The sequence below is a fragment of the Furipterus horrens genome, unplaced genomic scaffold (genome assembly GCF_987537825.1).
Source record: "Furipterus horrens unplaced genomic scaffold, mFurHor1.1.pri manual_scaffold_5, whole genome shotgun sequence".
Classification (NCBI taxonomy): Eukaryota; Metazoa; Chordata; class Mammalia; order Chiroptera; family Furipteridae; genus Furipterus; species Furipterus horrens.
Genome location: NW_028327175.1, coordinates 101,687,168 through 101,713,479, shown reverse-complemented (window position 1 = coordinate 101,713,479; position 26,312 = coordinate 101,687,168). Strand labels below are relative to the sequence as shown.

The following is a 26,312-nucleotide window of genomic DNA, read 5'->3' as shown; positions in this document are numbered from 1 at the left end:
ACAGTACAGAGTTCCCATGCACCTCCCACCTGCCCATTTTTCTCTGTTATTAACATCCTACATTTCTGTGGTATAGTTGTTATAATTAATAAAGCAATATGGATACATTAAACTCACACTTCATTCAGATTTCCTTTTTCCGTTCCACAATCCTTTCCAGGGCCCATATTACATTTAGTAGTCTCATTTTGGTAAACTTCTTTTTCCCACCTTTCCTTGTTTTTGATGCTGTGACAGTTTTGAGGACTACTCATCAGGTATTTTGTAGAATGTCCCTAGACTGGGATTTGTCTGATGTTTTACTCATGATTTGACCATGGTTATGGGTTTTTGGGAGGACCACAGAGCTCAAGTTTGTATATATTAAGATTCTTACTGTGCTTTAACATTCTCTGGTTTTGATTAATGCATAGTGTAGCCACTATTATAGTATCATATAAAGCAGTTTCACTGCCTTAAAAAAATCCCCTGTGCATCACCTGTTCAAGGCCCCACATCTCCATCCAAATCCCTGGTAAATACTGATCTTTTTATTCTTTATATAGTTTTTGCATTTTCCAGCATGTCATATCTTTGGAATCATATAATATGTAGCCTTTTCAGATTGTTTTTATTTTTTTTCACTTACATATGTGAGGGGGGACACCCCCCCTCCGCCCCCACCAAAGACCAGAATTATCTTCTGGAGGGAAGGCCCCTTGTAGTTGAGGCTTTTGCTGCTAGGTGAGTGTTTTAGGAACCCATCAGTGTACCAGCTGGCGTTGTTGGGAGACACTGCGTTTGACTTCAGTGATTTTTTTTTTTTACTTCTCTTTCAACACATTTGCCCATTTCATGATGGGTTATTTACAAGCCCACACGCCCACAATGTGTTGAGTGTTCAGTTTTGTTTTTTTTTTTACCAAAAGTGGCATGACCCCCATGCTCTACCCTCCCTTTTCACCTGATCTTGCCTCAAGTGACTTTTTTTTGTTGCCCTGGATGAAAAAAGGCTTCAAAGGGAAACATTTTGCTGCTGTGGAAGAGCTGAGACAAAAAACATCAGGAGCCCTAAAAGGCATAAAATTGATGAGTTCACAAACTTCTGAGCAGTGGACATGTCTGGAGAGGTGTATTACATCTAATGGAGAGTACTTTGAAGGTGACTGAAGTTTAAACATGTAAGAATAAAGACCCAATTTTTAATAAACAAATTCCAGGGTTTTGGGGGGTCCCCCCATGTATGTATTTAAGGTTCCATGTCTTTTCATGGCTTGGTAGCTCATTTCTATTTATCACTAATGTTATTTGTATGGGTAGAACACAGATTATCTATTCACCTGATGAAGGACATCCTGGTTGCTTTCAGTTTTGGGTGATTATCTTCTGTAGCCAGGCTCCTCTCCCTTTCACCCTGTGATGGTGGCCTTAGACTTCTCTAGTAATCTTCTCCCACATGGAAAGGAGAGAGTGGCCCTGTGATTTTGTAGTCAAATCTCTTTTCCTCTAGAAACCCTACCATGTATTTATTCTCTTCCATTTAATGTTTTTCTATCTCTTTATATCCTGTCTCCTTTATTAATCATCTTTAAAAAAATTATTCTCACTTCGTTCCTTTTCCTTGCATTCCCATGTTGTAAATTTCTGTGTGAGTGGTCCTCAGGGCACAGGTTGTTTTTACACTGTGCAAACTGTCCCGTTCCATATGGCTCTTGCCAGTAAAGCCACCTCTTCCAACCGCTCAACCTCCAAAGGATTGTGAAGCACTGCTCTATACTACTCCATTGCTTTTTTGAAGTGTGAATACTGCTGCTTTTTTATCCTTTAGTGGGGATTGTTTTTCTGTTGTAGAATGTTTACTTACACTCTCTACTTACCCTGTTAGCTGCCTGTGCTCCTAGCCTGTTTTGTCTGTGCAGGTTGCACTTCTCAGCTTCCTCTTCTTGTGGTTTCTCAAGAGATGAACTTAAAGTATCTCTTTGACCATATGTCCATTAGGTACATTATACTATACAGTTGTGTGTGTATTTATTTATATATGTGCTTATATTTGTGTAAAATAATATGTGTGGGTTCACCTTTCTCCTACTCCTTCACACAGGCAACATCTTCCTGTGTACTGACCACGTTCCCAGAGGATGTCAAGCCTTTTTTTTTTTTTTTTTTTTTTTTTGCTATTGGAAGTAACTTATGGTGGTAGAAGACTCTTCAAATCCTGGCCACACTGTTTCATATTCTTGCTGATATGCATGATCTTCTGAGGCTTTGCTGTACCTAAGGCAAATATTTTTCCACCTTCGTTACCAAATATCTGATCTTTGAGCAGGAAAACTTGAAGGCATCTGCTATAATGAATAGGTGAGATCAGGCATGTCAAGTGACTGTTAACCTGATCCAATCTCAACAGTCAGTACAATTTTAAAAATGTGTGTGTACATTTGTGTATACATGTTTTCTGATCCCACACTGTTTATTGTAGTTCCTTACAAGCTTTTTTTTCTGTGTATATATACTTATGTCATTAATACTGTGGTGCATGTACAATTTCGTTTTTAGCTTTTAAAAATTTAACACTATTACATAAACATTATCTCTTATCATTAAACATTCTTCCAAAATAGTTATTCTTTATAGAAACAAGAAAACAAACAAACGAACAAACAAAACACATCCCACTTCCCCTTCCCAACCCCTTTTTGAGAATCACATCTTCATTGAGATCTCCTTTTGTTAGGAGTATATTTCTCTGCTGTGTTAGGATGTACAACCACTACTCTGAAATGTCATCTTCAGTGTCAGTTCAATAGTTATATCATAAATCATGTAGCCATTATGGGGATTGAACACCTTGAGATCTTATAATATCTTCTTACTATAAATAAAGCTGGAATGAACATTCTTATTCATCAGTATTTGTTCACAATTTTAATCATTTCCGAAGGCTAACTTTAGAAATGCAATTATTAGATCAACAGATTTGAATACTTTTTAGATCCTTTAATCACATTACCATATTACTTTCCAAACTGTATATGTTTTCACCATCAGTGAATTGGTATGTGTGTCTTGCTAGACTCTAGGCAGCACTGGATATTGCTATTACAAAAAAATCTGTGCCAATTTGATAAGCCAAAGCAGTACCTCATTAATACTTCAATGTGCATTTCTTTGATTACTAGTAACTCAGTACCATATTTTAGGAGACCATTTTTTCTTGTTTTGACATAGCCTCAACTCCAGTTCATCTTCAGTTGCAACTGTCAAGATAAATCATTGAAATTAAGAGCTGTAGTCCTGGGATATACTAACATTATCCAGAGTATGTAGCACTGAAAGCTGTCTAATTGGAAGCAACAGAATTTACCTCATAACTGTATATTTTTTACCTTTCTATTATGGATTTTTAAAACACCCAAGAAAAGAAATGATAATTTCATAAATTTCTGTTTAACCATGATCTTAGCTTTGACAACTGTCAGCATTCTACATTTATTTTAATAATTTTTTAAACTTTATTTTGGTGTAGGGAGACATTGGAATATTTCAAGTTACATAGCAAATAATATCATTTTATCCATGAAAACTTGTCTGTATAATACAGAAGGACTTTTAAAATTTGAGTGCTGCCTCCCAACACTTTGCATGTAGTTTTTAAAATTTTTAATAGGATTTGTTATTGGAGTATATCACATATATAGAAAAGTGCACAGAGCTTAAATGAACAGCTTGGTGAATTATTACAAAATGAACACAGCTGTGTATCCAGCAACAGACTCAAGAAATAGAATATGATGAGCACTCTCCTGCATCACTCATGTCTCCTCCTGATCATTAGCCTCTTTCCTGTCTAAAAATAACCACTGTTTCTACTTCTAACACCATAAGGTAGTTTTCCCTGTTTTTGAACTTGACAGTATATATTCTTTTGTGAATATATAATTTTGATTTATATTTGTTTTTAGATTCATCCATGATGTTATGTACAGATATAGTTCATTTATTTTTATTGCTATATTTTATTATATGAATATGCCACAATTTATTTATTTTACTCTTGATGAATATTCACATTTTTCTGGTTTGGGGCTATTATGAATAATCCTACTAATATTCCTTTATATGTCTTGTTGTACATATTTGCTTATGTATGTTGGCTATATATCTAGGAATGGAATTGCTGGGTCATTTGGTGTGCATTCGTTCACCTTCAGCAGATAATGCCAAACAATTGCTAAAGCAATATATGAATTTACACTCCTAACAGCGTGTGTTCCAGTTGTTTTGCATCCTTGCCTCTACCTGTTTTTTGTCATTCTTTGTGGTGGTTGTGAATGAAGTAATATTTTCTTATGGATTTAATTTGCATTTCTGTTTTTTGGTCATATGGATACCCTGTTACTAGAGGGGTAATTGCTTCAAAGTTAGTGTTCTCTATTATCAAATCATAAAAACCTTTCGTACTCTAGACCATACAAGAATGTTCATGGCTTCTGTCAAATTTTATTTTGCATTATCTTTTTCTCATTGGTTTGTAGGAATTCTTTATATATTCTAGATGTGATTAAATGTCTTCTTTTTTTTAAACTCTATGTCTTGTCTAGTCTCATATCTTTTGATAAAGAGAAGTTGCTAATTTTAATGTAGTAAAGTTTCTTAGTCTTCCTATTGAGTGTATTTTAAACTGGTTAAGAAAGTCTTGATTTTCATGTTATTTTGTAAACATTTTGTTGTTTTACTTCCACATGCAATTCTGTATTGCATTATAAAAATTTTATTAAAGTGTGAATGTTTCCCCCACACATGAGTATCCATTTGATCTAGCACTGTTTATTTAAATAACATATTTTCTATTTTATTCTACAGTGTGCCAACTTTGTCATAAATCAGGTATCCATACATGTTTGGGACTGTTTTAGGCCCTATTTTATTCCACTACTCTACTTACAACACTGCGAGTACCACTCTGTCTTAATTATTGTAGCTTTATTCAGTCTTGATATCTAGGAGTCAAGTCCTTTAACTTTATTCTCCCTTGAGATTGATTTGGCTGTTCTCAGCCTTTAGCATTTCCATTTAGATTTTAGCATCATCTTGTCAATTGAAAATTCAAAAACACCCTACGCTTTCAATTGAGGTTACATACATTGAATCTGTATTCAGTTTGGGGAGAGATTAAATCTTTGTGTGAGAGGCTATCAGATATTTTAGGCTTTGCAAGCCAAGAGATGAAATGAAGGACATTGTGTAGATAATGATATAACAAGAGAAAAACACAATTTCACAAACTGGTATTTACAAATTTCAAAATATGATATAATAATGATCTGTACACTCTTGTCTTTTCTTAAACATACAGGTCAACTAAAGAGAAGAATGCATTGAAATATATTAGCTGTGTGTGTGTTTGTGTGTAGTATTTTGATTAATTGGGTTCCATAGTTACTGTTCTCTATCATCAAGTTGATTGTAATTGTCCATGAGACCATTCTTAGCTGAAAGCCATGTAACAGTAGGCAGTGGGTCATGTTTAGCCTGTAGGCCATTAGTTTGCCAACCCCAGCATTACAATATTGATGTATAAATTTATAAACAATATGTATCCTTCTATGTTTATGTATTCTTTAGGCTGTTAAAATTATTTTTATAGTATTCTCTGTAGAGATCATGCATGTATTTTTAAAGTTTTATTCCCAGATGTATAAAATCACCGAGGTGGTTTTCCCAGGGCAAGGCTTATCCAGTACACTCCAGATGTGCTGACCTCTGCGATTTCCCCAAACGTGGGAGACTCGACTGCATAATTTGTGGTAGTGGGGGACTGCGTTTTCGCTCTCCCCTGGAAAAAGAAAATGTTGGATCAATTGGCAAATGATATTTAAAATTTTTCATTTTCTAATTACTACAGATATGTAGAAATAAAGTTGATTTTTTTGTATATTCACTGTACCTACCAACATTTCTAAAATGACAGTATTTTATCTGTAGGTTTTTTTGAATTCTGTAATGTCTTTCATTTCTTTTTCTCATGTTAAAGCACTGGCTTTGACATCTGGTAAGATGTTGAAAATAACTTGTGAGAGCTGACCTTTTCTTGTCTGTTTTCTCAAAATTAGGAAAGTTTTCAATATTTCACAATTAAGTATGAATTATGCCATTGATTTTTCATATTTTTCATCAGACTGAGGAAGTATCCTTTTATTCTTAGTTTTCTGTGACTTTTTATTTTGAATGGCTGTTGACCTTCTTTCAGTTTTTTTCCTGAATCTCTTGAGACTATATGATAGTTTTTTTTCTGCTAGTGTGGTAATTGAAATACATTGATTTTTGATTTTCAAGTACCAAACCATACTCTGTTTCTGAAATACACCCAACTTATTCATTATGTATTATCTATTTATGTTATGGTATTCCTTTGTATATTATATTTTAAAAGATGTTTTCATCTCTGTTTCTGAGAGATTCCAAAGTGTAATTTTCTTTTAATGACCTTGCAAGCTTTGGCATCAGCATTATGCAGGCGCTATAAAATGAGTAAAAGGAATGGTTCCTTTTTTTCTATTCTTTGGAAGACTTAAATATTAGATTGTACTTCATTAATAAGTATAGGACCATTTAGATATTCTATTTCTTTTACCAATTTCATTAAGTTGTATTTTCCTAGAACTTTATACATTTCATTTAAATTTTCAAAATGTTTTCTATAATTGCTCATAATATTCTTTTAACACTTCTGTACTATCTACAGGATCTGTTCCTTTTTCATTCCTGATAATGGTATATATGCATGTTTTTATTATCAATCATACTTTTCAATAAGTTATCTCTTCTATTATTTTTTATATGAGTAACATCTGGAATTTTTGTTCATCCCTATCCCTATATTTTTATTGAGATATAACTGATAATTGACATGTAATATTGTGCAAGTTTAAGATGTACAACATGTTGACTTGATCCATTTATATATTGCAATATGATTACCACTGTAGTGTTAGTTAACATTTCCATCACATCAAATAATTATAATTTCTTTTTCATGGTGAGAACATTTAAGATCTAGTCTCTTAGCAACTTTGAACACAGTATTGTTAACTATAACCACAATGCTGTGTATTAGATCTCTAGTACTTATTTATCTATAATTGCAAGTTTATGTCCTTTAACCAACATCCTCGCACTTCCACCCCACCCCTAGTTATTACCATTCCACTCTGTTTCTATAAGTCTGGCCTTTGTAGATTTTTCACACATAAGTGATACCATACAAGTATCTGTCTTTGACTTACCTCATCATAATGCCCTCAATGTCCATGTTTATTCATGTTGTCATAAATGGCAAAATTTTCTTCTTGTTGTTGAATAATATTACACTGTGTATATGTGTATATGTACCGCATCTTTTTTTAAACATTCATCTGTTGATTTCAAAACTTACTAGTGGCTGTACTAATCAAATTTGTTCTTTTTCAAAATTATTTCCGCTCTTTAGGTTTATCTTTTTATATTCATCTCAAGAATTAGCTTGTTTTTTCTGCAAAATGGGCAGCTTGAATTTTGACAGGGATTTTGAAATTTGTTATTGAGGTGAAATTCAAATAACATAATGTTAACCATTTTAAAGTAAACAATTCACTGGCATATACATTCATAATTTTGTTCAGTCACCATCTCTACCTAGTTTCTAAACATTTTCATAACTCCTTAATAATATCCTGTATCCATTAAGTAGTTGCTCCCCATTCTCCCTACCCTGTCCCTGACAACCCTTAGTCTGCTCTCTATTTCTATTGCTGTAACTATTGCAGATATTTCATATGAGTGAATTCATGCAATATGTGATTTTTTTTTTACTGTGCAATAAATCCCACTTATTTATGATGTGCAATACTTTAATACATTATTGGACTTAATTTGATAGTATTTGGTTGAGGATTTCTGCATCTATATTCATAAAGGATATTGCCTGTTTTATTGTGATATCTTAGTCTGGTTTGGTTTGAAGATAATGTTGACATCAGAGAAAGAGTTGAGAAATGTTTCCTCTTCTATTTTTGGAAAGAGTTTGAGAGTATTCTTCTTGGAATATTTGGCAGAATTCACCAGTGAAGACATCCAGGAGGGTCTGGAAACTAAAGTTTACCCATGTGGGCAGTATGGAATGAAGTTCCAATAAAAATTCTAGACACCAAAAGGCTCATTTGGGGTTTCCTGGTTGGCAATGCTCCTGATGAGTAATGGCTATTAATCTTACTGAGGATCCCTTGTATGTGATTGTTATTTGGTACATATATGTTTATAATTGTTATAGCTTCTTGGTAAATTAACCATTTTATCAATACATAAGCACTTTCCTTGTCTCTTGTGACAAATTTTTTTTTTACTCAAAGTCTGTTTTATTTGATATTATTATAGCCACCTCATCTCTGTTTTGGTTACTACTTACAGGGAGTATAATTTTTAAATCCTTTTACTTTCAACCTGTTGTATCGTTGGGATCTAAAGTGAGTCTCTTGCAGACAGCATAGAGTTGGTGAATTTTTAAAATCCATTCTACCTGTCTCTTTTAATTAGTGAGTTAAATCAGTTTATACAAGGTGGGTCAAACTGGGTTTACAGTTGTATTAATTACCATATAAATAATACAGTAATTAATAAATAATAATATAAGAATAACTGTGTTTTGTGGACTCACAACTATAAATCTACTTTTGACCACCCTGTATTTAAAGTGACTATTGATAAGGAAAAACTTGTACTATTTTTTTGTCTGTTTTCTTTATGTCTTATATCTTTTTTGTTTCTCAATTCTTCAGAACTGATTTCTTTGGTGTTTTCTTTCCAGTGTACTGTTTTGATTCTCTCTTTCTTTTCTTTTTCTTTTTGTATATTTTTTTAGTCATTAATGGTATTCATGGAGATTAGAACCAGATTTTAAATTTATAACAGTATAGTTTGGATTGATAATAGGTAAACTTCAGTAACATGCAAAACCTCTGTTTTTGTACAAGTCTGTCTCTACCCTTTATGTTGTTAATTTCACAGATTACATTATATACAGTGCATGCACATTGACATAGATTTATAAATAATGCTTTATCTATATGTCTTTTTTTTTAAAGTATATTTTATTGATTATGTTGTTACAGTAGTTACATTTTTTTCCCCTTTTGCTCCCTTCTGCCCAGTATCCTCCTTCCCTCCAGCAATCCCAACGCCCTTAGTTCATGTCCATGGGTCATGCATATAAGTTCTTTGGCTTCACCCTTTCGTATATTATTTTTAACTTCCCCCTGTCTATTTTGTACCAACTGATTATGATTCTTAATCCCTGCACCATTTCCCCATTTCTCCCCCTCCCGCCTCCCAGTTGATAACCCTCCAAATGATCCCTATGCCTATGATTCTGTTCCTATTCTGGTTTGCTTAGTTGGATTTTGTTGTTCTTTTTTAGATTCAGTTGTTGATAGTTTTGATCTTCTTTTTCTTAGTAAGTCCCTTTGACATTTCATATAATAATGGCTTGGTGATGATGAACTCCTTTAGCTTTACCTTGTCTGGGAAACACTTCATCTGCCCGTCCATTCCAAATGATAGCCTTGCTGGATAGAGTAATCCTGGTTGCAGGTTACCTCTCGTCACATTGAATACTGCTTGCCAGTCCCTTCCTGCCTGAAAAGTGTCCCCTGAGAAATCAGCTGATAGTCCTATAGGTACCCCCCTGTAGGCAACTCTCTGCCTCTCTCTTGGTGCCCACAGGACTCTGTCTTTATCTTTCACCTTTGGCATCTTAATCATGATGTGTCCTGTTGTGGTCCCTCTGGGTCCAGCTTGCCTGGGACCCTCCGTCCTTCCCAGACCTGTATGTCCATCTCCTTCACAAAATTTGGGAAGTTTTCCTCATTTTTTTTCAGTTCTTGCTTCCTTATTCTGCACTTGTTGACTGTTTTTTTCTTCCTTATGTTCCAAGTCATTGATTTGAACCCCAGTTTCCTTCCCTTCACCATTGGTTTTGTGTGGATTTTCCTTTGTTTCACTTAGCATAGCCTTCAGTTCTTCTCTTATGCATTTGCCATACTCAAGCATATCTGTCAAGCCTGTGAGCATCTTTATCACCAGGGTTTTGAATTCTGCATCTGTTAGGTTGTCTAGTTCCTCATCTGTTAGGTTGGCTATTTCCTCGTTGCTTAGTTCTCCCACTGGAACCTTGATGCATTCCCCCTTTTGGACCATACTTCTGTCTCCTCATTCTGACAGGCTCCTGTGTTTGTTTGCCTCCACATCCCAGGTAGAACTGTCGCTCCTGTTACATTGTAAGGGGCGGAGCCTTGGGGATTCGTCAGTACAGGGCGACCTGTTTCACCACGTTGTGGCGCTGTATGCAGGGGAGGTATCTGAGAGGGAACAATGCTGCCTGCCCAGCACTCGCCCCTTTTCCAGGCACCCCTCCCACTTCCACACCAGACGTGCGCCTCTCTAGCTGCTGTCCTGGCCGTTGTTCCCAGAGTGGGTGGGTCTGCAGACGTTCTAGGACTGTGGGGGCCCTTTAAACAAGCTGACTCTGCTGAGAGACCGGCAGTTTCTGCCTCCGCCCCAGCCCCTACTGCTTTGCACAGTCAGAAGCAATGCGGCTTGATTTTCCCTGGTGCTGGGACCAAGAGCTGCGAGGTCTGGTGAGGAGCTGGGAACACTCCCCAGGTGTCCCTCCTGACTTTTTAAAACATGTGACTTCGCTTTCTGCTGGCCTGCTGCCACTGCCACCACCACACCGCGTCCTCTCTGCCCTGGCTCTGCCCCTTCTACCTGTCTGAATGAGTATTTCTTCTTTATATCTTTGTTTGCTGGACTTCCATGCACTTCGATTTTCTTTGGAACTTCTGGTTGTTTCCAGTTTTGAGGTAGTTGTAGTCCTTCTTAGTTGTGGAGGGAGATGCAGCATGTCTGTCTACACGTCCATCTTGGCCGGAAGTCTATCTATATGTCTTTTAAATCACATAGAAAACAAAAAGAGGAGTTACAAACCAAAAATAGAATAATACTGTTTTTTGTATTTACCAATGTAGTTACCTTTGAAATTTTGACCTTAGTTTTCACTACATGTATTTTCAGCCCATCTGTTGCCTCCTTCTAAGAAACAAAAATAAGTTAAAACCCAAATTTAATCCAGTCTAAATTTTAGAGGGTGATTTCCACATCTCTGGCCACATAGCCCAGCTGCACATTTAATGTAATGTTACTTTTAGATACCTCTCCCCTACTCCCCTATATTATTGTGTTGTGTCCACTACTGGGGAAAGATCCTAGAGTCTCAAACAGAAAATACATGAAATTATGCCAGCTTCTTGACATTTTTTACAAACCCCATTGCAACATTTTACAAATCATACTGTAGCCTGAACAGCAAGTGGCTATACTGTTAAATACCATCATTCTCATTTTTATATTTCATAGTGTTGCATCCTATCTTTGCTAGATAATATGCCACTTTCAGAAAATCCTGCAAAAATAACCAATCTAGAACTCATGCAAATTATTATTTTTTAAAATAATTTATTTATTTGTTTGTTGTTTTTTGTTTATTTATTTATTTTTTAGAGAGGGGAAAGGAGAAAGAGACAGAGAGAAACATTAATGTGTGGTTGCCTCTCACTCGCGCCCCCAACTGGGGACCTGACGTGCAACCGAGTAATGTGCCCTGACTGGGAATTGAACCAGCAACACTTGGCTTGCAGACCAATGTTCAATCCACTGAGCCACAGCAGCCAGGGCTAGAACCCATGCAAATTAAAATTACCAACTAAATCCCAAAACTAGAAAGAAAAAAAAAAAGAGTTTTATTCAAATAAAATTATTATAATTCAGTTTGTACTACATTTTTTTCTTTTTAACAGAATGGATAAAATAACAGTGTTAAGTTTTGTTTTGTATTTTTTTTTTTTTTGCAAAGGAAATTCTAGCTCTCACCTTTCAAGCAACATCTGTACCCAGTTTTTTTAAAAAAATATATTTTATTGGTTATGTTGTTACAGTAGTCCCAATTTTTTCCCCTTTGCTCCCCTCCTCCCAGTACCCCCCTTCCCTCCAGCAATCCCACCCCCCTTAGCTCATGTCCATGGGTCTGCATATAAGTTCTTTGGCTTAACCCTTTCCTATACTATTCTTAACATCCCCCTGCCTATTTTGTACCAACTGATTATGCTTCTTAATCCCTGCACCATTTTCCCATTTCTCCACCCCCCACCCCTGCTGATAATCCTCCAAATGATCCCCATACCTATGATTCTGTTCCTGTTCTGGTTTGCTTAGTTGGATTTTGTTTTTCTTTTTTAGATTCAGTTGTTGATAGTTGTGAATTTGTTGTCATTTTAATGTTCATAATTTTGATCTTCTTTTTCTTAAGTCCCTTTGACATTTCATATAATAATGGCTTGGTGATAATGAATTTCTTTAGCTTTACCTTATCTGGGAAGCACTTCCTTTGCCCTTTCATTCTAAATGATAGCTTTGCTGGATAGAGTAATCTTAATTGTAAGTCCTTGCTTTTCATCACCTTGAATACTTCTTGCCAGCCCCTTCTTGCCTGCAAAGTTTCTTTTGAGAAGTCAGCTGATAGTCTTATAGGCACCCCTTTGTAGGTAACTCTCTGCTCTTCTCTTGCTGCTTTTAAGATTCTCTCTTTATCTTGAACCTTTGGAATTTTAATCATGATGTGTCTTGGTGTGGTCCTTTATGGGTCTAGCTTGTTTGGGACTCTCTGTGCTTTCTGGACTTGTATGTCTATTTCCTTTGCCAAATTTGGGGAGTTTTCCTTCATTATTTTTTCACATAAGCTTTCAATATCTTACTCTTTCTCTTCTCCTTCTGGCACACCTATGCTTTGGATGTTGGCACATTTATAGTTGTCCCAGAGGTTCCTCTTCTCATTTTTTTAAATTCTTGTTTCCTCATTCTGTACTGGTTGACTGTTTTTTTCTTCCTTATGTTCCAAATCATTGATTTGAACCTGGTTTCCTTCCCCTCACCACTTGTTTTGTGTGGATTTTCCTTTGTTTCATTTAGCATAGCCTTCACTTCTTCCCTTATGCATTTGCTGTACTTAAGCATATCTGTCAAGCCTGTGAGCATCGTTATCACCAGTGTTTTGAACTCTGCGTCTGTTAAGTTGGCTATCTCCTCATCTGTGAGGTTGGCTTTCTTCTCATATGTGAGGTTGACTATCTACTCGTCGCTCGGTTCTCCCACTGGAACCTTGGTACGTTCCCCTTTTTGGGCCATACTTCTCTGTCTCCTCTTCTTGACAGGCTCCTGCGTTTGTTTGTCTCTATGTCTTGGGTAGAACTGTCACACTTGTTATGTTTTAAGGGGCGGAGCCTTAGTTATTCGTCAGTACAAGCTGACCTGTTTCACCATGTTGTGAAGCTGTATGTGGGGGAGGGGTCAGAGAGGAACAGTGCCACTTGCTCAGCATTTGCCCCATTTCCAGGCACTTCTCCCGCTTCTGTATATGACTGGCACCTCTCTAGCTGTTGCCCTAGCTGTCGTTCCAGAGTGAGTGGGTCTGCGGACATTCTAGGACTGTGGGGGCCCTTTAAACAAGTGGACTCTGCTGAGAAACCGGCAGTTTCCTCATCCGCTCCAACCCCCATTGGTCTGCGCATTCAGAAGCAATGAGGCTTGTTTTTTCCCAGTGCTGGGACTGTGAGCTGCTCGGTCTGATGAGGAGCTGGGTACACTCCCCAGGTGTCCCTCCTGACTTTTTAAAATGTGTGACTGTGCTTTCCTCTGGCCTGCCATTTTCACTACTGCTGCTGCCACCACCACACCATGTCCTCTCCACCCCGAATCCGTCCCTCCTACCTGTCTGGATGAGTATTTCTCCTTTATATCTTTGTTGATTGGATTTCCATGCAGCTTGATTTTCTGGAACTTCTGGTTGTCTCTAGTTTTGAGGCAGTTGTATTCCTTCTTAGTTGTGGAGTGAGATACAGCATGCCTGTCTAGGCCTCCATCTTGGCCAGATGTCCCATCTGTGCTGTACCCAGTTTTTGTTTTAATATAATCTAATGGAAGTCTAACACTTTCTTCTTCTACAGAATTTAGGAACTGCTTTAACTAATTTTAAACAGACTTTAAATAAAGTCTTTGAAACCATTTCATTGAGCAAGTTCTCCAGAGACACCAGGAAACCCAGAATATGAAGTTGATAATTTTAAATGAAATCTGATCAATCCAAATCCAATAACATTTTTTTTTCAGTAATCCCATAGTACTTCTCTTTGTCTTTGGCAATCTGAACATAATTATGCTATATATTAAAAGGTAAAATTGCTAAAATTACTTATTTCTATTGATTAAAACATGGAAGAAAGTGAAAAGGAAAGCTGTAGAGCGGACGAAAATAGTCCCAATATATTTATAACAGAGTTCTTAATTCAGAATATATAAAGGATTAAAAAAAAAATCAGCAAGCAAAAAATATCTCTGTGGAGAAATATTTAAAACACTTGAACAAGTACTTCGCAAGAGTAGAGATTCAAATGGTCAGAACTGTACACAATTTCATTAGTAATCAGGCAAGAACAGAATAAAACAATGCCAGAATGGCTAAAATTTAAAAGACTCACAACACCAAGTGTTGCTGAAGGAGAGAAACAACTGGGACTCTCATATACTGCAGGTGAAATTGCAGTAAAAGGACTTTGGAAACTGGTTTGGCAATATCTGCTAAAGTTGAAGAAAAAAGTGTGTGCCCTGTGCATGCATCGAGAGTATATGACGTTGAATGACAGAAGCAGGACATAAAAAATATATTGTTCCACTTACATAAATTTCAAACATAGTCAAGAATCTGAACTATGATGTTACATGGGGCGGGGGTGGGGCGCTACAAAAACAGAATTATCTTTGGAAGGGCAGGCCCCTTGTAATACAGGATTTCCCCAGTAGGTGAGTGTTCTAGGAACCCATCTGTAACACTGTACCAGCTGGCATTGTTGTGAGAGGCTGCACTGGATTTCAGTGAATTTTTTTTGAAGACTCTGAGCGCATTTGCCCATTTCATGATGAGTGATTTACGAGTGCACCTGCCCACATTGCACTGAATGTTCAGCAATTTTTGACCAAAAATGGCATTACCTGTGTGCCCCACCCTCCTTATTCACCCATCTCACCCTGAAAAACTTATTTTTTTCCTGGGATAAAAAAAGTCCTCAAAGGGAAACGTTTTGCCAGTGTAAAGGAGGTGAAACAAAAAATGGCAAAAGCACAAAAAGGCATCAAAATCGACAAGTTTATAAACTGTTTTGAGCAGGGGAAAAAACTTCTCAATAGGTGTTTTGCATCAAATGGAGAGTACTTTGAATGTAACTGAAGTTTAAACATGTAAGAATAAATACACAATTTTTAATAAATTCCTGTATATTTTGGGTCCCCCCTCATATATTAGTTGCAAAGGGAGTAGTAGAAATAGTGACTGGACGATGGGTGTTTTATTTATGGTAGTTTTTGAGCTATGCATTCATCTTTTAAGTACATTTCTCCTTGTATGTTTTATTTCGCGATTTAAAAATATTTAGCAAAGTGAGTCTGCCCTAGATTCATACCACTTGAGTTCATATCTCAGCTTTGTTGCTTTCCAGCTGTGTAAATTTGGGAAATTTATTTAATAGCTCTAAGCCTGAAGTTCATATCTGTAATGTAAAGATAATAAACCTATTTTGTAAGAATTGTTGTAAAGATTAGATAAATATTGGCATTTTTGCTAAGATATTAAGCACTTACAACAACAGCTGGCACATAGGAAGTAGTGACTCATTGCTAACTCCTGCTGTTGTTATTATTATTGATATTGTGCCAGTTTATTTGATCAAAGGAATTTTAAGCTTCTCTTAGAATTACATTATATTTATAATCCATCATGGCTCCCCATGTAGGTGAATTTTTGTTATGGTCTTTCAGAAAAATTTATTCACTGTCCATGTTATTTCATAAATTAATCATTTTATAGGTTTATTTTATAGATGTATTTTACAGTTGTATGTGGAATTTTCTTTGCTTTGTATTTTGTAATTGTACTTGTGGTGTATATGGCATATAGTAGTTAATACTTTGTATGACCATCTGCTGCCAGCCTTATTTCGAAGTGCTACATGGATTAACACTTTTAATCCTACATAAAACCCTCATTTTTCACAGATAATAACTGAGAACAGGGATTAAAGATGGCTAGCGCATTGTCTGGGATTCAGTTTGGCCCCAGAGTCCACATTTGCCCCACTACCCTACACCAGGGAAGCTGCTCTGTTTTTTTTTTTTTTTTCTTTGTTAACTGGCTACTTTTCCCTAATCTAATTTTTAGTTAATTTTCTTAGATTTCCAAGAAGCCAGTTACATCATTTGCAAGTAGTTATTTTTTATATAGTATTCAGTGATTCTTGTTCCTGCTTTGACTTTAATTTTCAGAGAAACGTCTGTAAAAATAATAGAGTGAACATTCTTCTGTTAGTCTAAACAGAAATGCCTCTTTTTTAAACCACTAAGAAACATTAACTCTTGACTGGAGAGTGTTTTCTTTTCTTTTTTCCTTTTTTTTTTTTTTTTTTTTTTAAGATTTCATTTATTTTTAGAGAGAGGGGAGTGGAGGGAGAAAGAGAGGAATAGAAACATCAATGTGTGGTTGCCTCTTGTGTACCCACAACTGGAAACCTGGCTTGCAACCTAGGCATGTGCCCTGACTGGGAATCGAACTGGTGACCCTTTGGTTTGCAGGACAGAGCTTAATCCACTGAGCCACACCAGCCTGGGAGAGAGTGTTTTCTTTTTTTTTTTTGCCATTTTATTTATTTATTTTTTTTTTAAAATATATTTTATTGATTATGCTGTTACAGTAGTTCCAATTTTTTCCCCTTTACTCCCCTCCACCCAGTATCTCCCTCCCCCAGCATCCCCCCCCCAAGTCCATACCCATGGTTCGTAAAAAATAACTATCCCTCCCTCTCAGATATTAAGACCCTTTGTAATCTTGTAAAGGACAATGGGCGAAGGTCTCAAGCTCCTCTAGCTGCTTCAAGCTGGACATGGTCGTCGTCCTACCTACCCTTGGGTCCAGAAATCCCTAATAAGAGTGGGGGTGTGGAGGGGAGGGTGGCCTTCCCACATGGGGAAGGATCATGCAGACTCCAGGTCAGTTGGCTGTCTCCGGACAACGGTGTGCTTGGTTTAGCAGGCTGGCATCCTTGTTGTGTTCTGGGGGCAACAGATTTGGCAAAAAGGGTTAAAAAGCATCATTCAATCCATAACTACTAGGTGGCAAAAGGCAGGGATTAATTTTTCAATGTTCCACATTAGGAGAAAAAAAAAAAAAAAAAAAAAGGGCTTCTTTGGAGGAAGGTGTGCTAGGCACATCTCTCCTGTCCAAAACCCTTTTGCCCATTTTATTTAGTTTGGGCTGAGGGAAATAGTTTATGTTTCCCCCCTCTCAGACCTCTGGGCCCTTTCTGTCCAAGCCATTAGGATAGAAAAGAGAATTCAGTTTTAAAGTGAAGCCCACAGACCACCCCATTCTTCACCAACTCAGCCATTTAGTTCAGCCAAACTGTTGAGTCTCCGGAGGCAGCGCTGCAGAGAGGATTAAGTGAGGCTTATGCGTACAGACAATCACTCAGGTAATGCGGTCATAGGCTTATGCCCTCTGGTTCAATTTTGCTCATTTGTTTGTGTTGTTCATTAGTTTCCTGTAATAGGTGACAGCATAACGTATTTTTCTTTCGTTGCCTGGCTTATTTCGCTAAGCATAATTCTCTCTAGTTCCATCCATGTTGTTGCAAATGGTAGAAGTTCCTTCTTTCTTTCTGCTACATAGAACTCCATTGTGTAAATGTACCACAGTTTTTTGATCCACTCATCTACAGATGGGCATTTAGGTTGTTTCCAGCACTTGGCTATTGTAAATAGTGCTGCTATGAACATTGGAGTGCATAGGTTCTTTTGAATTGGTGTTTCAGGATTTTTCGGATATAATCCCAGTAATGGAATTGCTGGTTCAAAAGGCAGTTCCATTTTTAGTTTTTTGAGGAAATTCCAAACTGTTTTCCATAGTGGCTGCACCAGTCTGCATTCCCACCAGCAATGCACCAGGGTTCCCGTTTCTCCGCATCCTCTCCAGCACAAGTTGTTTGTTGATTTGTTGATTATGGCCATTCTGACTGGTGTGAGGTGGTATCTCATTGTGGTTTTTATTTGCATCTCTCTGATGGCTAGTGATGTTGAGCATATTTTCATATGTCTATGGGCCCTCTGTATGTCTTCTTTGGAGAAGTGTTTGTTCAGGTCCTTTGCCCATTTTTTAATTGGGTTGTCTGTCTTCTTGGTGTTGAGTCGTATGAGTTCTTTATATATTTTGGAGATCAATCCCTTGTCTGAGATGTCATTGGCGAATATATTTTCCCATATGGTTGGTTTCCTTTTCATCTTGCTGATGTTTTCTTTAGCTGAGCAGAAACTTTTTAGTTTGATGTAGTCCCATTTGTTTATTCTTTCCTTTATTTCCCTTGCCTTAGGAGATATATCAGTGAAAATGTTGCTACGTGGGATATCTGAAATTTTCCTGCCTATTTTTTCCTCTAGGACTTTTATGGTATCACGGCTTACATTTAAGTCTTTGATCCATTTTGAGTTTATTCTGGTGTATGGTGTAAGTTGGTGGTCTAGTTTCATTTTTTTGCATGTCCCTGTCCAGTTCTCCCAACACCATTTGTTGAAGAGGCTCTTTTCACTCCATTTGATGTTCTTTCCCCCTTTGTCAAATATTAGTTGACCATATGAACCTGGGTTTATTTCTGGGCTCTCTATTCTGTTCCATTGATCTATATGTCTGTTTTTATGCCAGTACCAGACTGTTTTGATTACCGTGGCCTTGTAGTATAGTTTGATATCAGGTATTGTGATTCCTCCTACTGTGTTCTTCTTCCTCAAAATTGCTATGGCTATTCGGGCTCTTTTTTGGTTCCATATAAATTTTTGAAGTATTTGTTCTAGGTCTGTGAAATATGTTGCTGGTATTTTAATAGGGATTGCATTGAATCTATAAATTGCTTTGGGTAGTATGGACATTTTAATGATGTTGATTCTTCCCATCCATGAGCATGGTATATGCTTCCATTTATTTGTATCTTCTTTAATTTCTTTCTTCAATGTTATGTAGTTTTCTGAGTACAGGTCTTTTACCTCCTTGGTTAAGTTTATTCCTAGGTATTTTATTTTTCTTGTTGCTATGGTAAATTGAATTTTTCTTTCAGTTTCTATCTCTGAGTTTTTATTGTTGGTGTATAAAAATGCCTTTGATTTCTTAATATTGACTTTGTATCCTGCTATTTTGCCGAATTCACTTATTAGGTCGAGTAGCTTTTTGTGGAGTCTATAGGGTTTTCTATGTACACTATCATGTCATCTGCAAATAATGACAGTTTTACTTCCTCTTTTCCAATTTGGATGCCTTTTATTTCTCTTTCTTGTCTGATTGCGGTGGCTAGAACTTCCAAGACTATGTTGAATAGGAGTGGGGAGAGCGGACATCCTTGTCTTGTTCCTGATCTCAGGGGGAATGCTCTCAGTTTTTGCCCATTGAGTATGATGTTGGCTTCAGGTTTCTCATATATGGCCTTTATTATGTTGAGGTATGCTCCCTCTATTCCCATTTTGCTGAGAGTTTTAATCATAAATGGGTGTTGTACTTTATCAAATGCTTTTTCTGCATCTATTGATATTATCATGTGGTTTTTGTCTTTCATTTTGTTTATGTGGTGTATTACGTTTATTGATTTACAAATGTTAAACCATCCTTGCATCCCTGGGATGAATCCTACTTGATCGTGGTGTATGATCTTTCTAATGTGTTGCTGGATCCGGTTTGCCAATATTTTGTTGAGGATTTTAGCATCTATGTTCATCAGCGATATTGGCCTGTAGTTTTCTTTCTTTGTTGTGTCTTGACCTGGTTTTGGAATTAGGGTTATACTGGCTTCATAGAATGAGTTTGGCAGTCTTCCCTCTTCTTGTATCTTTTGGAATAGTCTGAGAAGGATAGGAGTTAGTTCTTTCCTAAATGTTTTGTAGAATTCACTTGTGAAGCCATCCGGTCCAGGGCTTTTGTGTGCTGGGAGTTTTTTGATTACTGCTTCAATTTCACTAGCTGTTATTGGTCTATTCAGACTTTCTGCTTCTTCTTGATTCAGTTTGGGAAGACTATAGGTTTCCAGGAATCTGTCCATTTCCTCTAGGTTGTCAAATTTCTTGCCATACAGTTGTTCATAATAATTTCTTATAATCCTTTGTATTTCTGTGGTATCAGTTGTGATTTCTCCTCTTTCATTTCTGATTTTATTTATTTGGGTCCTCTCTCTTTTTTTCTTGATGAGCCTGCTTAAAGGCTTGTCAATTTTGTTTATTTTTTCAAAGAACCAGCTCCTACTTTTGTTGATCTTTTGAATTGTTAGTTTAGACTCTATGTCATTTAATTCTGCTCTGATCTTGATGATTTCCTTCCTTCTACTTGATCTGGGCTTTACTTGTTGTTCTTCCTCTAGATCTTGTAGCTGTAGGGTTAAATTTTTTATTAGATATTCCTCTAGCTTTTTTAGGTAGGCCTGTATTGCTATGAACTTTCCTCTTAGGACTGCTTTCGCTGTATCCCATAGGTTTTGGGTTGTTGTGTGTTCATTATCATTAGTTTCCAGAAACTTTTTGATTTCTTCCTTGATGTCATTGTTAACCCATTCATTATTTAATAGCATGTTACTCATTCTCCATGAGTTTGAATGTTTTTGAGTTTTTTCCTTGAGGTTGATTTCCAATTTTAAGCCATTGTGATCTGAGAAGATGCTTGATATAATTTCAATTTTCTTGAATTTGTTAAGGCTTGTTTTGTGTCCTACCATGTGGTCTATCTTTGAAAATGTTCCATGTGCACTTGAGAAGTATGTATATTTTGCTTCTTTGGGGTGAAAACTTCTATATATATCGACTAAGTCCATTTGATCTAGAGTGTTGTTCAGTGCCTCCATATCTTTGGTGTTTCTTTGCTTCGAAGATCTGTCCATTGTTGACAATGGGGTGTTAAAGTCCCCTACTATGAGTGTGTTGTTGTCTATATCTTTCTTGGAGTCTTTCAAAAGTTTCCTTACATATTTGGGTGCTCCTAAGTTTGGTGCATATATATTTATAAGGGTTATATCTTCTTGATGGATTTTTCCTTTAAGTATTATGAAATGCCCTTCTTTGTCTCTTTTTATGGACTTTGCTGTGAAATCTGTTTTGTCTGATATAAGTATTGCTACCCCGGCTTTTTTTTTCATGTCCATTTGCTTGGAATACATTTTTCCATCCCTTTACTTTCAGTCTGTGTAGATCTTTTGTTCTAAGGTGGGTCTCTTGTAGACAGCATATATGTGGGTCATTCTTTCTAATCCATTCAGCTACCCTATGTCTTTTAATTGGAGCATTTAATCCATTTACATTTAAGGTTATTACCGATAAGTACTTATTCATTGTCATTTTTCCCCTTTGTACTCGTGTTCTTCTCTGTCTCTCTCTGTTTCTTTATCTTCTTAGAGCAGACCTTTTAGCATCTCTTGCATTGCTGGTTTGGTGGAGATGTATTCTTTTAGCCTTCTTTTGTCTTGGAAGCTCCTTATTTCACCCTCCATTTTGAATGAGAGCTTTGCTGGGTATAGTATTCTAGGTTGTAGGCCTTTGTTTTTCATTGCTTGGAATACTTTTTGCCATTCCCTTCTGGCTTGTAGTGTTTCTGCTGAGAAATCTGATGATAGCCTTATTGGAGTACCCTTGTATGTTATTAGTTGTTTTTCTCTTGCTGCTTTTAGGATCCTCTCTTTGTCTTTGAATGTTGCCATTTTAATTATGATGTGTCTTGAGGTGGGCCTGTTGGGGTTCATCTTCATTGGGACCCTCTGTGCTTCCTGGACTTGCGTGACTCTTTCTCTCGTCATGTTAGGAAAGTTTTCTGTCATTAGTTTTTCAAAGAGGTTTTCTATCCCTTGCTCTTCTTCTTCTCCTTCTGGAATTCCTATGATACGGATATTATTACGTTTCATGTTGTCCTGCAGCTGTCTTAGAACCTCTTCAGTCTTGTTCAGTCTTTTTTCATTTTGTTGCATTGTCTGGGAGTTTTTGTGTAGGTTGTCCTCCAGCTCGCTGATCCGATCTTCTGCTTCCTCTAGCCTGCTTTTAATTCCTTCTACTGTGTTCTTCAATTCAGAGATCGTATTTTTCATTTCCTCCTGGCTCTTATTGATAGCTTCTATGTCCTTTTTCATGCTCACGTAATTTTCTGTGAGTTCCTTGTAGTTTTTCTGGAGTTCTTTGAAGTTTCCGCTGAGCTCATTCAGCTTCTCCATAATCCATGTTTTGAATTCCATATCTGATAGTTCGCTCCCCTCTATTTCATTTAGCACTCTTTCTGGGGATTCTACCTTTCCTTTTGATGGGAGGTTGTTTCTCTGTCTCCCCATTTTTTTGACTCCTATTGTTTGTTGGTGCTTCTTGGAAAGATCTGCACTTCCTGGATCTGCCTCTGGTGGCGTCAGATCATGTACCAGTCTGGCCCTAGGCAGCCTGTTGGAGACTTCCAGGGATCTACTGCTGTTGTCTGTCTTCTTTGATTGTTAATCTATTCAATCTGTGATTAGCTGTCAGGCTTAAGAACTGTGGGTGTGGCAGCTTAATTCCTGTAGGCAGGGCTTTTGCTTCCCCTCAGGCTGACGCCACTTGGAGGGGAATGGTCTACCCGCAGTACTGGGGATGAGTCAGCACTGGGACCCAGTCAGCTGCTCCTCCAGTTCTCCCCTCAAAGCCACCGTGCCAAATTCTCCCCAAGTGTCTCCAGTCCTCTCTGCCTTCCCTCTGCTTGAGCCCAGGGTAAGTGGTGGCCAAAATATTTTCGTATGTGATCCACTTAAGAGCTCTTTTTCTCCTGCTGTTTCTCTCCGGCTAGCAAGAAAGCCTGTGGCTTTTCGCTTTTCACAGCTGATACTATTTTACTTTCCACTCTGTCGCTGTAGGCTGGGAAGCCCAGCTGGAGGTTTAGACCCTGCCCTTCTCAGGGGGAATCCCCGGCTGCTGAGCTGTTTCTCAGTCCCTTCAGCAGCCACCCGTGTGAGCCCAGCCAGCCCTTCCGCGTCTCCGCACTCCCTACCGGTCACGTTGTGATGTAGCGGCCTTTTCTGTCTCTCCGTGGTTATAAGACTTCTTTCCAGCTAGTGTTCCGTTGGTTATTCCAGATGATTTCTCCAAAATTAAGTTGTAAATCCAGACTGGTCCTGGGAGGAGGTTAGTGTAGCTTCCACTTACTCCTCCGCCATCTTGGATCTCCTCGAGAGAGTGTTTTCTTTATGTTAAGGATATGCATTTCAGTTATTGAGTTTCCCAAATGGATTTTGTTACATTTATTCTTTTGTTTTCAAAATTAAAAAACACAACTTTAACATTAATTAGTAATGGCTTTTAAGCTATATCAAATATCTTTGTGTATCTATGCAGATGTTCACATGGCTTTTCTGTGTTGAGCTATTAATGTAATGAATTGTATTAATATATAGCCTAATATTGAATCATCTTGGCAGTCCTAGAATTTTTAACATGTTTAATTTTATTTGCTAAAATTTCTATAAGATTTTTGCATCTATAAGTGAGATTGGTTTGCAGTTCTCTATCATTTTTGTTAGGTTTTGGCATTGGGTGAATTCTAGCTATGTGAAGGGAATTTGGATGATTTCTGTCTTGTCATGTGTTATATGAAGGTCTGTCCAGAAAGTATCCAGCCATATGCTAGGAAAAATAGAGACATTTATTGAAGAAGATACGAGAAACATTATACATAGGATAATGACACCTCAGTCCCCTTCAAAGCAGGCACCTTGGGACATCACACAGTTCCCCCAGTCATCATCAGCTGCCCCATCATATTTTCCTGAATCTCATTGATGGTCTGAAATCTCTTTTTTTTCAAAGGCTATTTTAGTTTTGAAAATCCAGAAGTCACAGGGTGCCAAATCTGGGCTGTAGAGGGGCTGGGTCACCTGGGTGATTTGATGTTTTTCCAAAAAAACTCTGCATGAGACATAATGCATGAGTGGGCACATTGTCATGATGAAGCTGCCAGTCACCATTTGCCCACAGCTGCGGCCTCCTGAATCATCCGAATAGTTTCTGTGGAGGAATGTTCAAGTTTAATGCAAAATTTGATGCAGATTCATTGCTCTACTCTCTCAGTCATTTTGAATGGACGGCCACGCAGTTCACATGCTCACTCAGTAGCATCTACTGCTTCCACTGACTGGTACAGTGAAGTTGTCATTGTTCACATATGCACATCCAGTTCCCTCTTCTTAGCTGCCAGGTTACGTCGATGTCATGCAAACTGTTCTCATTATATTAACAATGGTTGGACCTTTCCAGACAGACCTCATATACTGCATTTTAAAAATAATTTTTTAAAATACATTTTCTGATATGGCTGCTTAATACTGTTTGTTAAATAGCTGTCCTTTTATTCATTAACAATCTCAAGTGTTTCTTTTTTTACTAATTATGGAAATCTTCAAACAAACAAAAGTAGAGAGATTAGGATCACTTTGTTCCTCTCTTACCTCACTTTGTTTTTCTCAACAGAGTATTTTGAGACTTGCTATTGAAATCATTTGAGGTTTAGCAGCATGGATATTACCTGGGACTCTGCTATGGATGAATCGATGTAATTGTGTACACATTACATGTATAGCATCACCTTTGCCATATTCTGTTGGCTATAGGCAAATCACAGGTTCTGGCCCCACCATTGCTTTAGATTTTAAACTGTCTTTAATAATGTTGTTCTGAGATGTTTAACTAAGTCTTTGAAATTTTAATTTGTCTTGCGTTCTGGAAGGCAGCTACAAAATGAAAGAATATAAACTTCTAAAAGACTTTGATAACTATTGTCTAATTGCTTTTCAGAAAACTAGTACTTCTTTGGGTTATGTGGTAAGCAAATGGCAACATTGACAGTTCATAAATGTGCCTGTTCTGCCAACAAAAGATCATTAAATAATAAGAAAACAGTCAAGAGGACAATAATAATTAGGTTATCCAAGTTAATTTTTGACAGTCTAAAACTATTTGGTCAACTTACCGTTCTTTACTGATTCTTATTCAGTGTGTATTTGTCAGGAAACTTTTGGGTGCCTAATAGTGAGTGAAAGAAAAGAAATATGCCAGTATCTTTGCCTTTATAAGGCTTTTGGGAATCTTATTGCTTTGTTTATGGTTCTTTCATCTTTTTTCAAATTATAACATCAATTTCTAGAGGATCATACTGTGTTTCACCTTACCTGGGTTCTCTATGGGTTGAAGAAATGTGAATGTCCTCCTGGGTGTAACTTCTACCAAGATAAAAATAATGTTGACTTTTCCTTTGTTTTAGCAACAACGTACTGTCTACAGACTGACTCTAGTTAAAGCGTGGAATGTGGATGAGCTCCAAGCCTATGCTGAGCTAGTGTCTCTAGGGAGTCCTGACTTCATCGAAGTGAAGGTAAGCCCCTGCTGGGCACTGCTGTGCCCAGTTCCTATGATGCTTTGTTGACCATCCTAGAGTTAAAATTCTACAGGTGGTCCCAGATGTTTTATTTACCCATTCAGAAATATTACTCAAGAACATGGCACTGTTCTAGTCATTGGGAATAGAAGTAAAGACTAAGCATTTATTCTTACAAAGCTAATTTTTAGTGAGAGGTAAGCAATCAACACAAACTGAATAATTAAAAACTACGTATACTTGATCCTTGAACAATGTGGAGTTAGGAGCACACTTGAAAATTCGTGTATAACTTTTGACTCCCCAAAAGCTTAAATATTAATAGCCTACTATAACCCGGGCCTTACCAATAACATAATCAGTTGATTAATATATATTTTGTATGTTATGTGTATTATATGCTGTACTCTTACAATAAAGAAAGCTAGAGAAAAGAAAATTTTATTAAGAAAATCATAAAGAAGAGAAAAATCATTTACAATATTTATTGAAAAAAAATTGTCTATGAGGACCTGTGCAGTTCAAACCTGTGTAGTTCAAGGATTAACTGTAGTAACATTAATATGCTGAGAAGTAAAAGTGTTATAGTGAGTAATTAGTTGGCTTTTAAATAAATTTTTATTATGGAAAACTTCAACATATAAGAAGTGGAGACACTGGTCTAATGAACCCCATTCATCCATCACCCAGCTTCAACAATTATCAACTCATGTTTCAGCTGTATCTCTACCCATTTTCTTGCTTTTAC

The 26,312-nt window shown here is 37.0% G+C and overlaps 1 protein-coding gene and 1 pseudogene across 1 annotated transcript in view; both read left to right on the top strand.

Annotated features, from left to right (window-relative positions):
- Nucleotides 1-26,312, top strand: part of LOC150009148 (S-adenosyl-L-methionine-dependent tRNA 4-demethylwyosine synthase TYW1) — a 162,292-nt gene that overhangs the window by 111,094 nt on the left and 24,886 nt on the right. The window contains exon 14 of the mRNA XM_090276914.1: nt 25,451-25,561. Within this exon, the coding sequence (XP_090133040.1) occupies nt 25,451-25,561 (111 nt within the window). The remainder of the gene's footprint in view (nt 1-25,450; nt 25,562-26,312) is intronic.
- On the top strand, nt 5,680-5,818 carry LOC150009149 (U1 spliceosomal RNA; annotated as a pseudogene).